We start from the raw sequence: 19,651 nt of genomic DNA on the forward strand, positions 1-19,651 counted from the left end.
GTATTATCATGGTGTTGTTAAATGTGCAGCGAACATACTGGTACACATTCTGAAATCATTTCACGAACTACAAATGCACATTTTGTTTGTATAAGCATTCAAATATAAACATAGACAATACCTTGTGTGTACACACATGAAAACCATGTAACACATTAAAGACAGAGTCTTTGAAATGCTTGCTGGAGTGTCTCTGTCACTGTAGATCAGGAGGACAAGAGACTGGTAGCATCACTGGGTTTGCCTGCTGCACACCCACTCTGTAAAGATGAGAAAAGCAGAACAAACCCACGTTGCAAGCTTTGCCGCAGACCTGCATCTGGGAGACTGTTTCTAACATTGGTTGATGCATCAAATACGGTTTTAATGATAATTACAATGTTGAAACAGTATGAGTAACTTAAGATTTACTGCATACTGACATTGAGACACTAACCGTTTCATCCCTAATAACGTGTAGCTGATATCAGGGCCAAGACTTCTTCTTCCATGGTCATTGCTTACAGTCCTATTAATCTCTAAAACCTCTAAACGCTAAATTGTTGCCAGACAATAGCTGTTGGATTTCAAGATTGCATTTTGGTGAATGCTTTCCCCTTCTTTTGCTCTCCACGCTAACTGTTTATCTGCATGCAACCAAAGCAAATGTGCATGGCCACTGACTTCTTGGACTAAAACTGGACTACAGATGGAGACCAGAATGCCTCCGATACCAAAATCTTGACCCGTTGCCTACATAATCTACATACATGTGCAGATATCTGTTCATAGAGATTACTTACACACAAATTGAACATTCTCTGTAACAACTGTACCTAATTTTCCTTCTCACTTTCATCTAATTCTCATCAGTGCGTAAGCATGAGCTAACCCTTTTAAAGGATTAGCAGCTCTTGCTAAATGCCACGTAAGCATTTACATTCACATCAAGATTGGATACATTTGCCCTCTGCTGGTACTTTCATTATTATCACAGTTTATCATGCAAACGTCATGAAATTATTGCAAACAGCAGGATGGAATGTATTGTAACATAAAACTGTGGTGAATATGTGGAATTTAAAGTATGACAGAGTGATTGCTGTTTTACCTTAGATGAGGATGGGATGAGTGCTGTGACCATGTGGGTAGCTGGAGATTTTGAGAAGGTCTCAGGAAGGAAACTGTTGCTCAGTGCTCTGAAACACGTGGTGAGTATCACCTTCTCTCTGTCCCCATTCTTTCAACCTGTCACTCACTTTCTATAAGTGTAACACTTTGGATGGCATGATCTATAAATTGACATATATGTTGTGTTTCGGTGTGTTGTTGTTGTTGATGATTATGTGTTAAAAGCATAAATACAGTCATTGTTTTTGTGAAATTAATCGAGAATCCCAAGACCAGTGCAAGATTTTTTTTTTAGATGAAGTCTTGACAATATACCTCAAGCCTTAAATTCTTGGAGGGAATGAATGTTGACTCAATCGATAACATTTTTCACACCGGCCTGTCTTTGACACAAATCTTGCAGCTGCTGTTCCTGCACCTACATAACTGTCAATCTATATCCGCATACAAGCAAAAGAGATGGAGCACATTTAAATTCCTTTTTACTGATTATAAGGGCAAGCCTATGCGAACTAAAACTAAGTAAGCATACTCTGAGAATGATTTTTCTGCATGTGTACCCTCCTAAAAAGCACCAGTACAGATGCCTCTAAGATGAAACGTTCACTGTTGATATACTACAGATGAACTAAGTGTGATGCAGCAAGTAGGCATTTGGTATTTGTAATGAAAAATAGATTGCTTGCAAGTAGAATGAGCAGAATAGGAGGAACATTTACTGTTACTTTCAAGCAATCAACACTCTCTCCTCCCAGTGCTCTCCGTCAGTGACACCTGCGGTCTGTGGAAATATGAGAATGTGTGATATTTGTGTGAATTATATCACTGCTCCGTTTGTGTGTGTGTGCGTGTGTGTGCGAGCAGAAGGCCAGCCCTGGAGTGCGCGTGGGGGTGATAGATAACCCCAGTGGAAAGCCCAGCGAAGATAACACTGTGCTGTACAGGGCTATCTGGGCCTCGCTCCTCACACAGAAGAATAAGGCTGCGGCAGAGTTTGTGCAGAAACTCCTGAAAGAGCAGAGCAGCCAGCTCCTCCAGCAAGGGACCAAGATGAAAGACTTACTAATGCAGGTAAGGGAGGCAATGCAGTTGTGTTTTTTTGTCATATCAGAGATAATCAGATTCCCAAAAGCTGATTTACATTTTTTAGATTTCAAGCAAATGGAAGCAATTTAGTCTAGATTCTGTATTTTCTGCCATTATATCAAAGAGTATTAGATACAGCTTTGCAATATATTGATTTGCTTACATTGGCATATGAGACTAGACAACGTTTTGACTTGTCATTTTTGTTATGTGACATCCATTTTGCTCATTTGCCTGCCCTAAAGGCTGCTTTACACTGACAGTGACAACTTCAAAGCTTATTATATACTGACGAACATGTGTCTGTAGCATGAAATTTCTGAAAGATCCAATTTGGCGCTGGTGACAGCCGTGTCCGGAGGCGTTATGTTTTCGGGTTGTCCTTCCAGCTCTCTGGAACCCGATATCTCAGTAACAGCTTGAGGGAATTCCTTCAAATTTGGCACAAACATCCACTTGGACTCAAGGATGAACTTGAACATACAAATGTCTAACAGGATGAAATAAAATGAGGACATTTTCCGTCCAAAAGGTCAAAGGTCAGCTTCACAGACACATCATAATGTTATGCAAAAACCCTTTTCTGGCCGTTATCTTAACGCCATAACTCAGGAACAGAAGAGGAGACATTTCGTCAGATACTGAATTGGTGACGCTGATCTTGGGTGTCAACCTTGAAACTGTCCTGACTGTATAGACCCTCTGTGCTGTCGGGTTGAAGATGTGTGTGAAGACGCATTCACACTGGTGCTATTTGGTCCACTTTAAACAAACCCTGGTCAACTTCCACGGATAGTTCAGTTTGTTTGGAGTGGTGTGTACGCTTGGTAACTGGGAGTCTCGGTTCACTTGCAAGTGAACCCTGGTGTGGTTTGCTTACAGTGAGAAATGCAAATGGACTATCCAGAGAACCAAAGAGAGGATGTGAACCAAGGAGAAGAAGTGATGTAAAGCGCATTGCATTTTGGGTAGAAAAAAAAAAAAAACAAAGTCAACAACGTGAACCGGGAGAAGCAGAGGTAAAAAAGAAAAAGTTGGAAAATGTCTCGTGGGCAGACGCGGAGTAGCATGAATTTGGTGTTGTTGTATTGTTTTTGTGGTGACCAAACCGGCTGGAGGGCATGAATTTCCGTTTTTCGGTCCTGGCCAATTGATGATCCGGGTTTTCTTTCTTTCTTTCTTTTTTTTTTTTTTTTTTAATCTATTTTTCTTTATATTTTTGTAGCCTTTAATTGACAGGACAGTCCAGCTTGAAAGGGGGAGAGAGAGAGGCAGCGACATGCAGCAAAGGGTCATGGGCCGGACCCGAACCCGGGCCGCTGCGGCAACAGCCCTGCACATGGGGCGCCTGCTCCATCCACTAAGCCACCAATGCCCCAATGATCCGGGTTTTCTTATTCCTCATGCTTTTTTTCTTCCTGGTCAGTGGTTGTTTCTGGTCCACTTCCATGGATAGTTCAGTTTGTTTGGAGTGGTGTGAACGCTCATTCGAACTGTGGTGCAGACCAAACAAGCAAATTCTGATCTGCTTGAAAACTGGGGGTCTTGGCTCACTTGCAAGTGAACCCTGGTGCGGTTTGCTTACAGTAGGAAATGCAAACGGACTATCTAGCGAACCAAACAGAGGAAGTGAACAAAAGAGAGGAAGTGACGTAGAGCGCAGTGCATTTTGGGTAGAAAATAAAACAAAGCCAACAGTGTGAATCGGGAGAAGCAGAGGTAAAAAAGACAAAGTCTTGTCCAGGCGGTTTGGTCCACTTGAAAAAGTGCAGTGTGAAAGTGAACCAAATGGAAGTGTAAAATCCTTTGGCAATCCCCATCCAATTGAACAGAGTCCCCCGGACTGTCCTGGTGTGAATGTGCCCTAAAACATCTATGTTTTAGAATTTGTTGCTTCTTTGCAGCAACATTCATATTTAAAGCATTGTCTACTGTCATGGCTACAGCTTTCTGATCCATCCTGCTCCCTCTGGTAGTCCATCACAAGCTCATTGGTTTGGCTGATATTGAGCTTTAGGTGATTGTCTTTGCACCACGTGATGAAGCTCTCCAACAGTCAGCTGTAAAAATAGTCTGTAAGTGAAGCCCCATGTTTCTCACTGTAAGTTATTCAGTGTAATCAAACATGTTACTGTAGTGTTAACTCTAATTTCACCTAAAAATACACAATACCTTTTATTAGATTCCTTCAAAATCTTCACTACATATATTATATGAGTCTGAACAGGCATGGGTGTAAACTGCAACTTGACTGGTTGCAGAAGCAGACAACTGTGCTGTTACTGATGCTCTGAAACATGAGCATATTGCGGTGTTAGCGTAATGTTTTTAACCTGTGTGAACTAATTAGCAAGTGGCATAACTAAGATGTGGCATTCATTTTGGGTTTGTAGCACGTGTGCTCTGCCTCCTGACTGATGGAACGAAGCAGTTTACATGATCATCATTACAATTAGGATATGTGGGAATTAGATAACTCCTACCTGCCAACACAATTAGCTGGAATATGTCAACACAAGCGGTAAACATAGAAATTTTCTGATGCCAGCAGTCGCAGCTGATTAGAAAATTACAATTTATTTTCTGCTGCGTTAAACACATAAATGCCTTTGAGCTGAGGTGGTGAATATCTTGTTTTCTCTGGCATGACAGGAATTTGTTAGAAGACCCACGGCCAGCAAAGTAAAGATATTAACTATTTTATAGTATTAGGCAATAGCGATATGGAAACATCGTCTGTCATGGTATCTGTAGTTTTATGTTATGGTATTGGCATATATTGAGGTATGATTAATTTTCTGTAGATTCAGTAAAACATTTAGACGTAAAATAACCAGATGGAAATGTCTCTTTTAGGCTAAACCAGTGTGAGGAGTACATAACCTGAGGTGCTTCATCACAGTGCTGCAAAATCCTATAAATCCAATGCTGCCATAAAACAGTCCTGCTCACTGATTTGCAACACTGCCTGCCAGGGACTAATACAACTGGAGATATTAAAGGGATAGCTGCCTAAATATAAACAGTCTGTCAAAAGCTCTAACAGCTGATAAATTTATTGCTTTATGGTATATATCGTCATATCGTCCAACCCCTGGTCTCTCATAGCCAGACATATCTCGTGCTGGAGAAGGGTCTGACTGAAGCTATCACTGCACTAAGGGAAAAACACTCAAGGTTGTTTGTAATTCTTTAAACCAGTTGCATAAATCATTGGAAGACATTTTTACAGTGTAAGCTGCTAGCTCGGAAGTTGCGGTTGTTTAACGCACAGTGCTTAAATGATGTGGATATAGGTCTGGCTGTACGAGACCAGTTTCAAGTAACACACAGAAAGTGTTTTACTGTCTGAGATAGACAGCCAGTGACAGGCGTTATACCTACAGTCTACATCCTGTGAGCCAGACTAAACCCTAAGACAGTGGTTCCCAACTGGTCCAGCCACAGGGTCCAGATTTGACCTTAGTCTGTGTTCAGGATCCACAAAGTTTTATATATTTAGCATCATACTTGTGTTTGGCCATGTCGTCAAGCTAGTTTTCTGTCTCTGTTACTCACTCACTCTACAACAGGAAACAGCACTTCAAAATAAAAGCTTGTGCCACTAATTCACTGTAATTCAAAACAAAGTGTGTTTTTTACAAACTTGACATGTTTGCGAGTCACTTGCGCACCATTCATGCCATGTTTACATGAAAACTATCCGCTGAAAACGGAATCGTTTCTCATTTTTGTTTTGAAAAAAGTTCCGTGTTGCGACAACAAGTTTTGCAGACCGCATAAATGACCAGAAACGCTGCAGTATACTTTCCAGGCCAGTAGCTGGCGGTGTGACTTTGCAATGAAACAACACGCGCCTGCGCACATGCACTTCCTTCTACAGAGCGGCGATGTATAACAAACAAAATGGCAACCACAAAAACATTTGTCTGGACGGACGACGAGGTGGAGTTGCTACAGTAAATCTACACTTTGCTGGAGAAGCGTTGATAAATTCAATACGGTGAGCAGCACAAACGGAGCACGGGAGTCCACCATTGTTGTTGTGATGGTCGACTTTCTCACGCATGCCTAGTGACTGGAACCGCAATGCGCATGTGCGAAAAGTCTCCGTTTTCAGGGGAACTGCATATTGCAAGTTTACACGACAATGGAGAAGGTGCCGTTTCCAAAAAGTTCCTCTCTGGAACCCGTTTTCAAAACGTTGCGCCACTTAAATGCCACTATCGTGTAAACAATCAACCAAAACGCAACTAAAGTTTTCCGTTTTCAGTTGAAATCGTTGTCGTATAAACGGGACCTCAGAATGGACCCGCGACCCACCGGTTGGGAGCCACTGCCCTAAGAGATATACAGGACTACATTGTGAATGTTACTGTGTCAAAAAATAAGAAATACATTTTCTTGGGTTTGATTCTTTGAATGTTAATTTGATTTTAGGTCGCCCCACTTGACTGTATTAGTAAGAGGTGTATCCGTGAAATGTATCTCTCGTAAATTAGGAGGATGTTATTCGATATTAATATCACTTGTAACATTTTAGGCAGATCTGATGAGCATAATGGCAAAAACAAGGCAAACAAAGGTTGGATACAGCCACTTGCAGAGACTTGTCTTTCAGTGCTTTCTTGATTCAAGTGCACAGTTGGGGAAAATGGTGATTGATGAGCCCATCTTCTCCTTCCCCTTCTGAACATCAGCTAACAGAATACATTTAGAGCACGCATGATGCTCCACAGCCTGTGGATGCCAAGGCAAGCAGCCTACTCACTGTCAGTTCCACTTGATCTGTCACAGGGGCCGGCACGAGGCGGGCTCCACACGCTGAATCTTTAACTTAAAAGCGCTGGTGGATACCTGGTCTCCAGGACCTGATGAATAGCCGAGGCCCTGCTCACCGTTCACGGCTCTGTAAGCCAACGTGTGTTCAGCCAAGCCTGACCATCACTCTGCTGCTGTAAGCAGTCTACAGCCACTTGTGTTCTCCATGCTGTAGTGTGCAGTATCCACCCACACAGCATTAAACACACACACACACACACACACACACACACACACACACACAAAGAAAAAAAAAATCTCAGGTGCTAATCAACAAATCAGCTGACAGGAGAGCTCCCATCTCTTCCATCAGGAATAAGTCATACAGCACCAGGTTACATTTGGGACACACCATAACAAACTGCCCTTCAATTATACCAGCCTGAAACAATGGGGAGAGAATGGGCTGGAAATAGCAATGGAATGATGGGTAGGAGGTGGCTGTGTGAGTTGAGACCCAGAGTCAAGGGATATGAGTTTATTATTGGCTGCCAGACAGACTTGCTGACTGGATTGTGCTGACATTATTGGTATTTCACCTGTTCTCCTGAGGAGAGATGTTGGAGAAACTAATAACCTGACTCTGCCCTACACACTCCCACACCTAATTTGTTATAGACAAAAATGGCCGAGGCTTAATTAAGAGTTTGTTATATTAATTACAAATTGATTAATCTCATTTTCACGCATGTGCATTTCTGACAGCTCGGTGCTCCGGCTGAAATATTTCATGTTTGAAAACTGCAGTGATTGCAAGCATCGATGATGTTGTGAATCTTTTTTTTTTTGTTGCCTCACATACATCATTTTTTATGCCAATGCATCACTCAGATTTAGTTTTGGACAGGCTGTAAAGGGAGAAAGGTCTATTGGATCGTGCAATACAAATTCAAATGTGAGCCAACAATACGATGAATTTATCCAACATCCTAACAAACTTTGGTTATTTTGTTCTAGGGCATGGACGAAGATGCATTTGAGAAAAAGTTCAACACGCTGGAAGTGGATTTTATTCGTAGTCAGCAGCTGTTTTGTCGAGAAGTTCTGAAACTGAGCCCTGGACAACGGGCAGTCATCAGCAACGGCAGGGTGAGTGGACTTCGACTAAGCTCAGTTAGCATCTTATATCGATCCATAGATTTCTGCATAAAGAGCTGAAAAGACCACATTATTTCTTTCAGAAGATAAAGCACTGGTTAAATGTTGCAGCTATTGTTTGGTACAGTGGAGTAGGATGCTCTAAGCTGCTGCGCTTTGGAAGATTTTCCCTCTTGTGTTACCTTGGTACTGTCAAATCAGCACGAATGTTTCTCAAAGGTCACAGGTGGCACAAACTGCACTGTGCGTTTGTGTCTGTGCGAGTGTCTGTATGTGCTGACTGCATGTGTGTACCGAGCTGATGACTGATGTCTCAGCAGCAGTGATGCTGACAGCCACGGATGAAGAGGCCAGCCTCTGAGATGGCAGTAACAATTAATATCATTTTACATTCCTCTGCTGCTGCAGTGGCAGGACTCCCAAAATAGAAAGGATGAAAACACAGGCACTGTCACTGAATACCATGACTTTAAGTGGATAAAACACTGTGCTACAATCACATTACATTTAACACCCCCCTTGGCAAGTGGTAAATAATACATGCCGAGATAAGAATTGGAAAAGTCGTGATCCGACTGCGTTATTGTCTTCGTGTCAGATCCTCGGTCCATTTGAAGAGCAGGAAGAATTCACTGTGGAGGATTTCCACCTGCTGGAGAAGATTACACTGAGCGGTTCTGCAGAGAAAGTCAAAGCCAAAGTTAAACAGATGGGGATGAAGCCAAAGCAGTATGTTTATATTTTTTTTCTGTCTTGTTGTGTGAGAAAATCTTCCTCTTTCTTGTTTTCTGTTACGTTTTGTCTGAAAAAAAAAAACAAACAAACTTAATGTCTCACTCCATGAACATTTATATATCAATTACTCATTGTTACCTTAATTTATACCGTTTTTCTTCCATTCCTCCGCTGTAAACAGAGAATCCAAAACAGGCAAACATTGTTCATGAAGAAAAGTCAAAGGAGTCTGCATTTAACAACAGCAAAACGAAATCAACACAGCTGTGTACAAACTCTTCCACAACTCGTGCAGTATAACCAAAGTCTCATTTATCTAGTTGTCTTCTCAGTACTTCCCAAAACACGGTTCTCATTGAAATCACAATGGATGAATAGTTTGAAAGCTGCTCTGGCACACTCAAGGCAAGCTACTATTCGTAAGCGGAGGCATTTTATATTTTAAAATTTGAGTACAAAAATGCACTTGTTTACTTCCTCTTTTGCCTCTTTTCTTTTTTTTTTTGCCTCCGTTCACAGTGGAGGCCTGCGAGAAAGAAGTTTTCATCATTAATTCAAGGTAGCATGCAGAGAGTAATTGATATTCAAATGGTCATTCTGTGGGTGATGTATTCCGTTAATTGATTTATGAGCCTACCTTGTTAACAGCTTGACATCACATTACGTGAGCTCCGATTGTCTGACATCTCTCCTGAATCGTTGCATTAATAAATGATGGACTGACCCTGCTACACCTCTGTTCCCTCAGCGCCAGTGACTTAATCATGAAAGTTGATGCCCTCCTAACTGCAGCCCCCAAAGGAGAGGTCAGGAGGGACGTCCAGTTTATCAAAGACAGCCACAGGTGGGCAACATTTTTTTCCGCTCTGTTTACTGTCCTATTGGCTCCGCCATCTCACAGCAAAGTGTTTACTCTCCTTTTGTTATAATGGATCTAAAAATTGCTACACCATCATTTCAAGCAGTGCAGAAAAGCAAATCTTTTGATTTGCAGTTCTGCTGAATAAGGGTTGTATAACCTTGTGTTGCTGAATCCGCTTTGGTGTGCTGTTCTCCTCCTCAGCGTGCTCCATCTCTCCCCGCGTGAAAACGAGGTGTTCTATGATGTTGTGGCCATCGTTGACCCGCTCACTAGGGAGGCACAGAAGATGTCCCCTCTACTGATTGTAAGCCGTATTCTTCCCCTCGTATTCTTCGCCTCTTTTCTCCATCGATTCCAAATACAGCAGGGACACTTTAAAATCACTTTGGCTGAAAGGAAGGGTACAGAAACACAAAGCTTGCCAAGGTGCAAAAGCTCAGATAGAAATTTTCTTTTTTTTCTATACTCTCATGATGCTATGATTATTTTTCAACCCCTGAAAAGCATTTAGAGTCAGTAAATTCGATCAGGAAAATAAAAAAAGTCCCAGTCTTTGTTAGCTCAAACAAGTATGCTTATTAATTTAAGGTTATTTAGAAGCAGTTTCCTCAGTGGGCTTAGTTTCACTGAATTACATTAGCCGTATGATGCATCTTTCAGGAGGATCGCTGCGGTGAAGAATCTGACTTGGGTGAATATGAAAATATGACTCACCATGCCTTTACAGACAGCCAGTCAGACAGCCACCTTCAGTAGCTGTTGTTTGCAGTGTACACCTTTCAGTAGTGTACTGCAGTATGCAGTGGAAAATATGATGCCAGCATATCAGCATCACAGCTGGTTTTAAGGAAGGCATCCCAATGTGCTTGTAACTACTGGCTCATTATTTTTTTTTTTTATCACTGTTAGATAATGAAAAAAGGTTATGTAAGGATGTATGTGCTTTACCATTTGAGAACCTCTTATATTAAAGTATAGTGAGAGTAATTGGCTTGAAACTTTAAGATGCCTTTGATCCTTTTGTTCAGCAAAAGGCTCGTGTCTTGTATCTCTCTGCTGGACCAGGCTCTACTTTGCGCCTCTCTTCTATAACTGTGTGTTTTCTGCTGTGACTCTTGCAGGTGCTCAGTCAAGTGGTCAATGTGAGACTGCAGGTGTTTATGAATTGCAGGGCCAAGTTGTCCGAGATGCCTCTCAAGAGGTAAGCTCCAGCTCCAGCAGTAATTAAATTTTCCTGTTTGGCTTGTTTGTGTATCCTCTGACCGCTGCAGACTTAGCATCTCTGCCGTGCTCCTTCCCTTTGTAAGATTATACTGCACAGATGCAATCTGCTTAATAACACCACCTTATTGCTTTGGGCCTCCCCTTGCATCTCTGGGCAAATTGCTTACAGCTTGCATTGTTGCGGTTCAAGACATGCTGTAAAAACAACAAAATGATTAAAAAAAGCAAATGAAAGGTTTAAATTGTCCATTAACATTTACACCACTGAGTGAGTGTTAGTCATCATGTAATTTGGGGTGTTTTCTTTTTTAATTTGTTCCATAATGGGCTCAGCCATTTGTAGAGGTAGTATATTGAAATAGCTCAATGTTTGTTTGTTTTTATCAGTACCAAATGACTTTTCCAGGAAGTTTACTCTCACTTTGGAGGGACAATTTACTCTATGACCTTTACTGACCTCTGTCAGAGACCAGCTGGGATTGAGTTGATGGAAATAACACTTCCCTCGCGAGTCACTCATAAGCCCCCACCCCCCGCCTGAGCCCATCACACTTCCTGTCCTCCTGAGTGACAATTGCCTGTAATTGACACAAATGGCTACATGACATTTTCACATGAGAGACAGATTAGTTGGATGTCTGCAGCCAGGCTGCCACTTGTTAAGTGTCTCACAACGTAGACACATTTGATGTTATTTGTAACCGGCATGTTTTGTGTTGCTGGTTGCTTTTTTTAAAGTACTGTCCTCATGTTTAATCACTAAAATGGAAGCACGAGGGCAAAGAGCAGACTATTAAGAGCTAAAATTCTGAACAACTGGCAAGTCAGTATTTGTTAAAGGGTCATTTCATTCGTCATAGAGATGTCTGCTTTCTCTCAAATATAAAGGAACTAGGTGGCACTCAGCTTGTGGTGCTGAAAGCGTCAAAAAACACAATTGAAAATCTCAACAGCAATGTCCCTTTCCAAAAATCATGACCTGGTTACTCAAGATAATCCACAGACCTTGTAAGCAATTTCATGTATGAGCTATTACTTCCTACCAAACTACAATTGCAGACTGTAGCAACGCACAAAATAAAGTGTGCATCTACTGCCAGCTCACCAATCACCACTGGTTACAGCTCAGTAGAGGAGGACGCCATTAATATTTACATCTTGGGCTGTCATGAGCATAAGCCTCTCGTCTGTGATTTGCACGCTTCCTTCAGTGCTGTGATACAGTTGGCAGGTAGAAAGAAAATAGCTCCTACGAGGGCTTTCTGAATAATGAGTTAATTTTGATTAATTAATCACAGAAAAAATAATATGTTAAAAAAATTGCACAGATTAATTGCATTCAGTGGTGCCCTTTAACCTGGTGCGTCGTTAAAGGCCACAGTAATATTGTCACATAATGGAGGCAGACGAGACGACGCTGCTTGCCCCCGTTAATAGAACATTTACATTTTAAAAACGTCAAGATGGAAATGTTGATAGGAGCACTGTTCTCTGCAACTTCTGCAGTAAGGAAATTTCATACCTTTGGAGGGCTGCAAGCCTGAAATATCACCTCAACACACAAAACATTTAGCAGCGAACTCGGAGGTCCGAGCTAGCACAGCCTCTGATGCTACCGCTAGCAGCCAGCCTCGTCAAGCTGCACTCGACCAGGCGTTCAAACTGAGTAAGTCCACTTGTGAGCGACTAACTCCCTTGCAAAAGATTGCAATGGACTGCAGGACAGTTTCTGTGGTAGAGGACAGGAGAACAATTGTGTCCAAAAATCGAGCAGCTTTACTGTGACTCATCTGCCAAAATTCATTTTAACTTAAATGTTAAAAATTTTACAGTTCACAGCAAAAGTTGATGTATGCAATTAATTGAAATGAATTAATTAGATAAATGTTTTTAATCGCTTGTAAGCCCTAGTTCCTACAGGAAACTGCTTACCACAAGGCCTCTGGATTATTTTGAGGAACCGGGTCATGATTTCCGAAACAAGAGTCAGATCATGATGTCTGGAAAGAGAGAAGGCAGACATCTCTATGGCCGATATCTCCAACACTTGAATGAAACTGACATGAATGCAATCAAAAAACTATTGAACTGGCACATGACGATGTCCACAGAGAAACATCAGGATGGACGTTGATATCTTTGAGAGGGGTTGGAAATCAACTAACTTGCAAACTGCTAACTTTATGTAATAGAGTAACATAATTATCACGACTGAGATAAGGACTAAGCACTGTGCCACTGTGTTTGTGTTTGAAAGAGACAAACAGATAGAGGGAAAGAGAAGGTGGAAGGTGGACTATTGCACATTATGTTTTCATACGTTATTAATAACTTACTCAGAATGCTGCTTTGTCACTTTCTGACCCGCCTGCCTGAAGCTGTGATAATTATATACCAGTGAATTAAAAAAAGAAAGTAGATAATGGCAGCCAGCTCAGCAGATGTGAGCAGATCATTAGGGGGAGAGCAGCAGACAAGTTTGTAACCATAAAGTTACAGCTTCCCTGCATGATGTCCCTTGTAGAGCCATAAGCTTGGTAAGCCTATAGTCCACCCCTGGAGATACTGCTGTTAGTGACCACACATGAATCCCATTCTGCGTTTGTTTTATTCACTGTTATACTGCTCACAGTGGTAACACTTCAGCAGAGACCACAGAGCTGCTCGTCTTTGCTGATTTTTCTTGTTGAGGAGTATTGGTCATCCCACAAATTGCAACCAGTTGAATGAAGACTGTGTTTCCCCTGGTGTCCTGGGTTTCTCTTTCTCAGCTACAACCTTTTCTTTGCCACTTTCCTGTGCTGCCATAGCAGCTCCAATCCCATCTCCGGAGTCAGCAGCCCATCTGCTCTGCCCTAGTCCACAGAAACAAGGCTGCAGTGGCGGGAATTAACTTTTGAGAATTCTCCCTGTGAATAAGAAATGTGATGGTCTACCTTTGAGAATAAGAAGGCATTCAAAATAAAAAAAGAATTAGCATTGGTAATGTTTATCATCTGCCAGGTTACCTACACTCATGACTCCTCTGTGTCAGAGGGCGCACTGAAGAAAAGCAATTAGCATAAAGATTAGCCCAGAGCTAGCCTCTGTGACAGCTCTGAGTAATAACGAAGAAAGGGAACAATTTTGGTGCACACACTACTGCACATATTTGTGTTATTGGCTGAGCAGGAAAACTGGCAGTAATAGTATTAGATTCCTCACTTTGAGGAGATTGTACACACCCAGCTGTCACAACAGAGCCCATCTCTCTCGTCCTAGAAAGGAGACTATTGCACAACATGTCATCGTTTTAGTGCTTGCTCAAGAGGACAGTGCGTTTGTAGGAATTATTGACTCAGTTCAGTGGCAAAAAGTCCTGTAGAATATTCTCCATTTTAGGGCTTTCAGTTTTCAACTTGGTTGTTAAATATTATAATTTGCAGTTATTTGAATTACAAGCACTTAAATTTTGACTGTCTCTGTTTCATTGTCTTCACAGCTTTTACCGCTTTGTCTTGGAGCCTGATGTGAATTTCTTGGCCAACGACACAGTGTCTCCAGGACCAGTTGCTCGCTTCATGGACCTCCCAGAATCTCCCCTTCTCACCCTTAATATGATCACACCAGAGAGCTGGATGGTGCAGGCTGTCCGCAGCCCCTATGATTTGGATAATATCCACCTGCAGGAGGTATCCTGCTACCAGCGATCTTATCATTCACACCTCCTAATCAGGACTGTGGTGCATTCTATTAATCATGCCCTGTTTGTTTTCTGTGGTTTCGCTCCAGGTGAGCGGGGTTGTGACAGCAGAGTACGAGCTGGAGCACCTTTTGCTGGAGGGCCACTGCTTTGATCTGTCAACTGGGCAGCCTCCCCGTGGACTGCAGTTTACCCTGGGCATGAGTCGGGACCCACTCATGTATGACACTATCGTCATGGCTAACCTGGTCAGTAGCTTTTTCTGCTCAATACTAGAGATACAAGGGCAGTTTTCTTATGATGTGGCAGATAGGGCTGCATGATATTCGAAATAGTCATATTACGATTATTTTGACAGTTGCAATTTTAGTGGAATGGTAAATTTTGCATTTCATTTTCACATTTTCATTCTCACCCTTATGTCTGCATGACATATGAATATGATTTTTAGGCCAGGGCACCTCTGTAGCACCACAATGCTTTATAATGGTATGTTGTGACACAATGCACCTCCTGCAATTCTAAAATTGCACTTGGCCATATTGCAGTGTCAATAATAATTTGATTAATTATGCAATCCTAATATATGATGTGGACATCATACTGCCGTCCAAAAGCTAACTGCGGTAGCTACAGTTTTCGTCAAAATTATGTTATGACTGAAATTAAACCTTTGGATATCTGCTCTGTCTTGTGACAAAATTTCCCAGTTCAATCTTGTTCTGCTCTGGAGAAAATAGGGTATAAAAATTGCAGTAACTGCAAAATATAAACAAAACCCAGGGCAAACAATAGTAAATGTGGTTATTGTGCTCTGCCTGAGCGTAGTAATGATGATAATCGTCATGTCAGGTAATCCTAATTTAGATCAAACCTGATGAAGCTAATTTTATAAAAATCATAAAAATTTACAAAATATTATAACAGATTCATATTGAAATTAGCAGAAATTAAAACAGTTTTCCACATATAAAGATAAGACACTAAAATTTAGGGCTGGACCCAACTCAGAATTATGTTTGTCGAATCAGATTCGGTTTTCGTTAACGTTAACATATCATATTTGTTCGGAAAACATGTTCAGTATAAAACAGTTGTTTCGTCAGTGAACCTTGTGGGTTGCAATGGAGCCAAATTTTGTAACGTTACCTTTGTGAAATTTTGCTGTTGTCCCTGGCTTCATATGAGTAGAGGAAAAGTCCGCTAGCCACTGGGCTAATTCATACAATGTAAAATGCCATAGGCTTGTGCTAAAAACATTAGCTTGTTGTGTTTGTGGGGAAAATGTGTCCAGCAAAAGACAAATGCTTTGTCTGTGAATGCTGCGAGTTATAGTGAAGCCAATTTGTGTACTTGTGTTTGAAATTCTCTATTAAGCCATGTTTAATGTGTGTTTAATGTGTGTTTTGAACAAACTAAACTTTACAGCACTTCACAGAGACCCCACCGCCAACTAGTGTCTTGGAGGTGTAACTGCAGAGTGACACAGACCCACCACCACACAAGTATAAATGCTCAGGATGGCATAGGCTCCGTATAGAGCTGATCTCCAACTTTCAAGGGGCAGCCGTAATAAAACTGTACTTAATACACTTTTCCTTTGCATTACCTATATAGCTGTTAAAGGTAATATAAAGGTGGAGTGCAGTAACTACAATTTAAGTGCATTTTTTGTGTCTAATAAGTGTATTTCCACTTTTCTACCTATAACATGTTTGGCTGGACAGTCAAAAACCTTTGAAGCCATTTTTCTGTTTCAGTGTTATTGTAGTTATTGCGGTTGGCCTTTGAAGGGCAGCACAGTAGTTAACAACTGCAGTAAGTTTGGTACAGAAACTAACTGGTGCCAGGGAGGAGAAAACAAGTGTGACTTAAATGTTTACAGTAAATACTCAGACTCCTGTTGTTTAAACCACAACAGGGTTATTTCCAGCTGAAAGCCAATCCTGGTGCCTGGATCCTGAGATTACGTAAAGGGAGATCAGAGGATATCTATCAGGTTCTCACGTGAGTATTCACCAGTGTCTACAGACTGTTTTTGTTGCTGCTGTTGTCTTTCCCATCTCATCCCTCACAGACATTAATATCTTTCGAAAAAAAATAAAAAAAAAGTTAGGTAATGATGCTAATTAGGCGGCTTCATCAGTTGCTCAGCATGAAGGTTGTTTTCAGCTACCTCTCCATTTCATACCGGTAGCTATGAAACCCATCACTATGGTAACATAGAGAGCTGCTGACACTGTAGCGGCTCAAGGTTTTGATGAGTGCAGGGAGTTCTGCTCACCACAGAGGGGAGAGAGACAAGTAGGAGGAGAGGGGTGCTATTAAAGAGAAGACAGAGTAGAGGGATGATTCAGTTGGTCACCTGCCATGCCATCCACCTCAGACAGCAAAATATCAGCAGCAGAATGTGTTTTAGTTAGGACGGCGTAGGTGTCAAAGGCTGCATATACTAGACAGAGTGCGTCGGCGTTGTCTAATTTCCCCGGATGAATACAGACAGTATTGTGCTTCAGTGGCTTTGATAGATTTTTTGAACAAAATACAAATTTACTTACCTTGTACTCTTTTAATTTTGCACATTTACTTTAATTAAAATGTACTGTGGTGCCTCCTAGTTTGATCTGGAACTAATCAAATCCATACTTTTTAAAGGAACTCATAGCTCATCATATTATTTTTACTTAACAAAGGTGTAATAATCCCTCACTATCAAGTTAGAATAATGGCTCCTTGTTTGTGCGTCTGCGTGCTCGGCTAAAGTGCATCATACTAGATGTCCCCACAATCAAAGATATCGTCCTCTCTGGCTCTCCTCACATAAGATTTAGGACACATACAGCCCTCGGTTCCTCTGGAATCATATCAGACAACCAAGATTTATTCCCCAATCCTCCAGGTGAAGCTAAGAGGTGATGTCATTTTTCACCTTGGCAGTGTCATTATTCTTGTGGTTAGCGGCACTCTGCTCTGGTTAGGTGGCCGATCAGAGTCTAGGGGGAGTGTCCGTGCTCTCCATTCCCAGAGCCTGCGTTTTTCCACCCACACCCCGTGCTGCCACCGCACCTCGCCCTGACAGCGATGAATGAGATGGCCAGCTCTCCTCTCCTCAGAGCATGGATACAGATTGATCTCTGGTGCTTTCTAACACAAGCCCTAAAGGCTCAGTTACATCGGTGACAGCAGAGGGGGCAAAACACAAGCAGCACTTTGCGCCCAATGAGGAGGGAGCATTTATCATAGTGATAAGGTTAGTTTTTTTGCCTTTAGTAAGCACTGGGGTCGTAATGACTCGCTGTGCATCATAGCCTTTTGCTCATCTCTTCCCGAAGTGTGCTCTCTGGTTTTTAACCACGAGACCCTGCAGATCCTGCCTGCCAAAACACATTCTCCACCAGGCAAATCAGTCCTAAAACAATTACAGTGAAAGGCCAGTGTTACGCAATCAATACAGTACAGACTTTCTCATTAAATCTACCAGTATATACGGCATGGCTGGGAAGTAGGGATGGATAAAATAAAGGTAAGGTGATTCTTAATGATGATGGAGGGTAATGAATATGATCAGAGTGTGACCCTGGCAGCTGTCCCAGTATGCGCTTTTAAGTGCGTGCTCTCACTGTCTGTCAGGGATCCGTCCATTAGCTGCTGTCGTCTCCTTCATGAAAGGAGCCTTTCCTGTATATTTTTCTTGCTCTGTTGCCATGGCTCAAACATGTGCATCAACCTTAGTCACTGAAAAATGCATTTCACGAAAGTACACTATTAATGAGAATGGACTCATTGTGAGTAGTTCTGCAAGTGCTTATATAATGTATGTACAGTACATTATATAAGCATTTAGATAGCATTATTATCAGTAAACAATAATTAATATGCATACTGCAGTGAGTGGCCTGAATGTAGGTTGTCAGCTATATCACAGTGAAATGTTTAAAAACTTAGATGCAAATTTTAGCACTGGCTGGTTTTAGATGCTCATTGTTCTGGACCTTTATATTCACTTTAAATGCTAAATGCTGTCTGTCCTCGGCGTGTGAAGTGAAGTTACCTGAGACTATCTCCAAAAATCTTTTTTTTTTTTTTTCATTCTTTTATTAACAGAAAATGTTTCCTGGAAATTTGAAAATCACATTGACAGTAATTATTTATTATAAAAAGGGGCAACAGTGGGACTTGTAAGATGTGAAGCTTTTTTAATAAAGCTATAGAGTTTAAATCACATGATATGATGTATGATAGTACAGGCCACTAAACTTTGTTATACAGACAGTACTGATCGCTATCCATAGCCAAATAAATTGCATGCCAGATTTGATATATGATTTCTTGTTTAAAAGAGTTGTGAAGATTTTTAAAATAAAAGAAAAATAAGAAATTCTGGGACGATACCAAGTTTTAAAATAACAATTTTGCCTATAGCCATGATTTTTGTTATGTTGTTCTTTCACATGAAGAACATATTTTAAAAAACTGCTGAAAAAGCCTTTTTACTATATATATTGTAATTCCCTCAGCAGTATCTTTTTGAAAACACCAACAAATTTCTCCTTTGAACAGTTGTATTTCTTCAGGTTTCTCCCCATAAGCTATATTTTACAATATAGAGTACAGCACAGTGGTGTGGTGGTGAGCATTGTCGCCTCACAGACAGAGGGTTCCTAGTTCAAATCCAGAATGTGGAGTTTGCATGTTCTCCCCAGGTCAGCGTGGGTTTTCTCCAGGTCCTACGGCCTCTTCCCACAATCCAAAGACATGTATGCATGTCAGGTTAATTGGTGAATGGTTGTCTGTCTCTATGTGTCAGCCCTGTGATAGTATGGCAACCTGTCCAGGGTGTGCCCCCCAATGGGCTGATGGCAGATACTAATGTGCGACCATTTAATTAGTCCATCCCTACTAGAAATCCTTTTGTTGTGTGATTGTCATGTCTGTTGCTTAACCATGTAAATCATCTGGGCTGTACTAAAATGTATAGAATGCCAAATATGGTTATGATCAATTAGGTTTTACAGATTATCAGTATTAATGGT

At 41.3% G+C, this 19,651-nt stretch overlaps 1 protein-coding gene across 2 annotated transcripts in view; it reads left to right on the plus strand.

The window, feature by feature from the left end:
- The window catches only part of uggt2 (UDP-glucose glycoprotein glucosyltransferase 2), a 56,428-nt gene that overhangs the window by 18,991 nt on the left and 17,786 nt on the right, over window positions 1-19,651 (plus strand). For both annotated transcript variants that reach the window (XM_049593868.1, XM_049593869.1), the window contains exons 21-30: window positions 1,096-1,190; window positions 1,975-2,181; window positions 7,975-8,106; window positions 8,714-8,844; window positions 9,599-9,694; window positions 9,914-10,016; window positions 10,834-10,913; window positions 14,418-14,607; window positions 14,708-14,866; window positions 16,540-16,625. In XM_049593868.1, the coding sequence (XP_049449825.1) occupies window positions 1,096-1,190; window positions 1,975-2,181; window positions 7,975-8,106; window positions 8,714-8,844; window positions 9,599-9,694; window positions 9,914-10,016; window positions 10,834-10,913; window positions 14,418-14,607; window positions 14,708-14,866; window positions 16,540-16,625 (1,279 nt within the window). The remainder of the gene's footprint in view (window positions 1-1,095; window positions 1,191-1,974; window positions 2,182-7,974; window positions 8,107-8,713; window positions 8,845-9,598; window positions 9,695-9,913; window positions 10,017-10,833; window positions 10,914-14,417; window positions 14,608-14,707; window positions 14,867-16,539; window positions 16,626-19,651) is intronic.

Source organism: Epinephelus fuscoguttatus, linkage group LG13, assembly GCF_011397635.1.
Source record: "Epinephelus fuscoguttatus linkage group LG13, E.fuscoguttatus.final_Chr_v1".
In the NCBI taxonomy this organism is placed as follows: Eukaryota; Metazoa; Chordata; class Actinopteri; order Perciformes; family Serranidae; genus Epinephelus; species Epinephelus fuscoguttatus.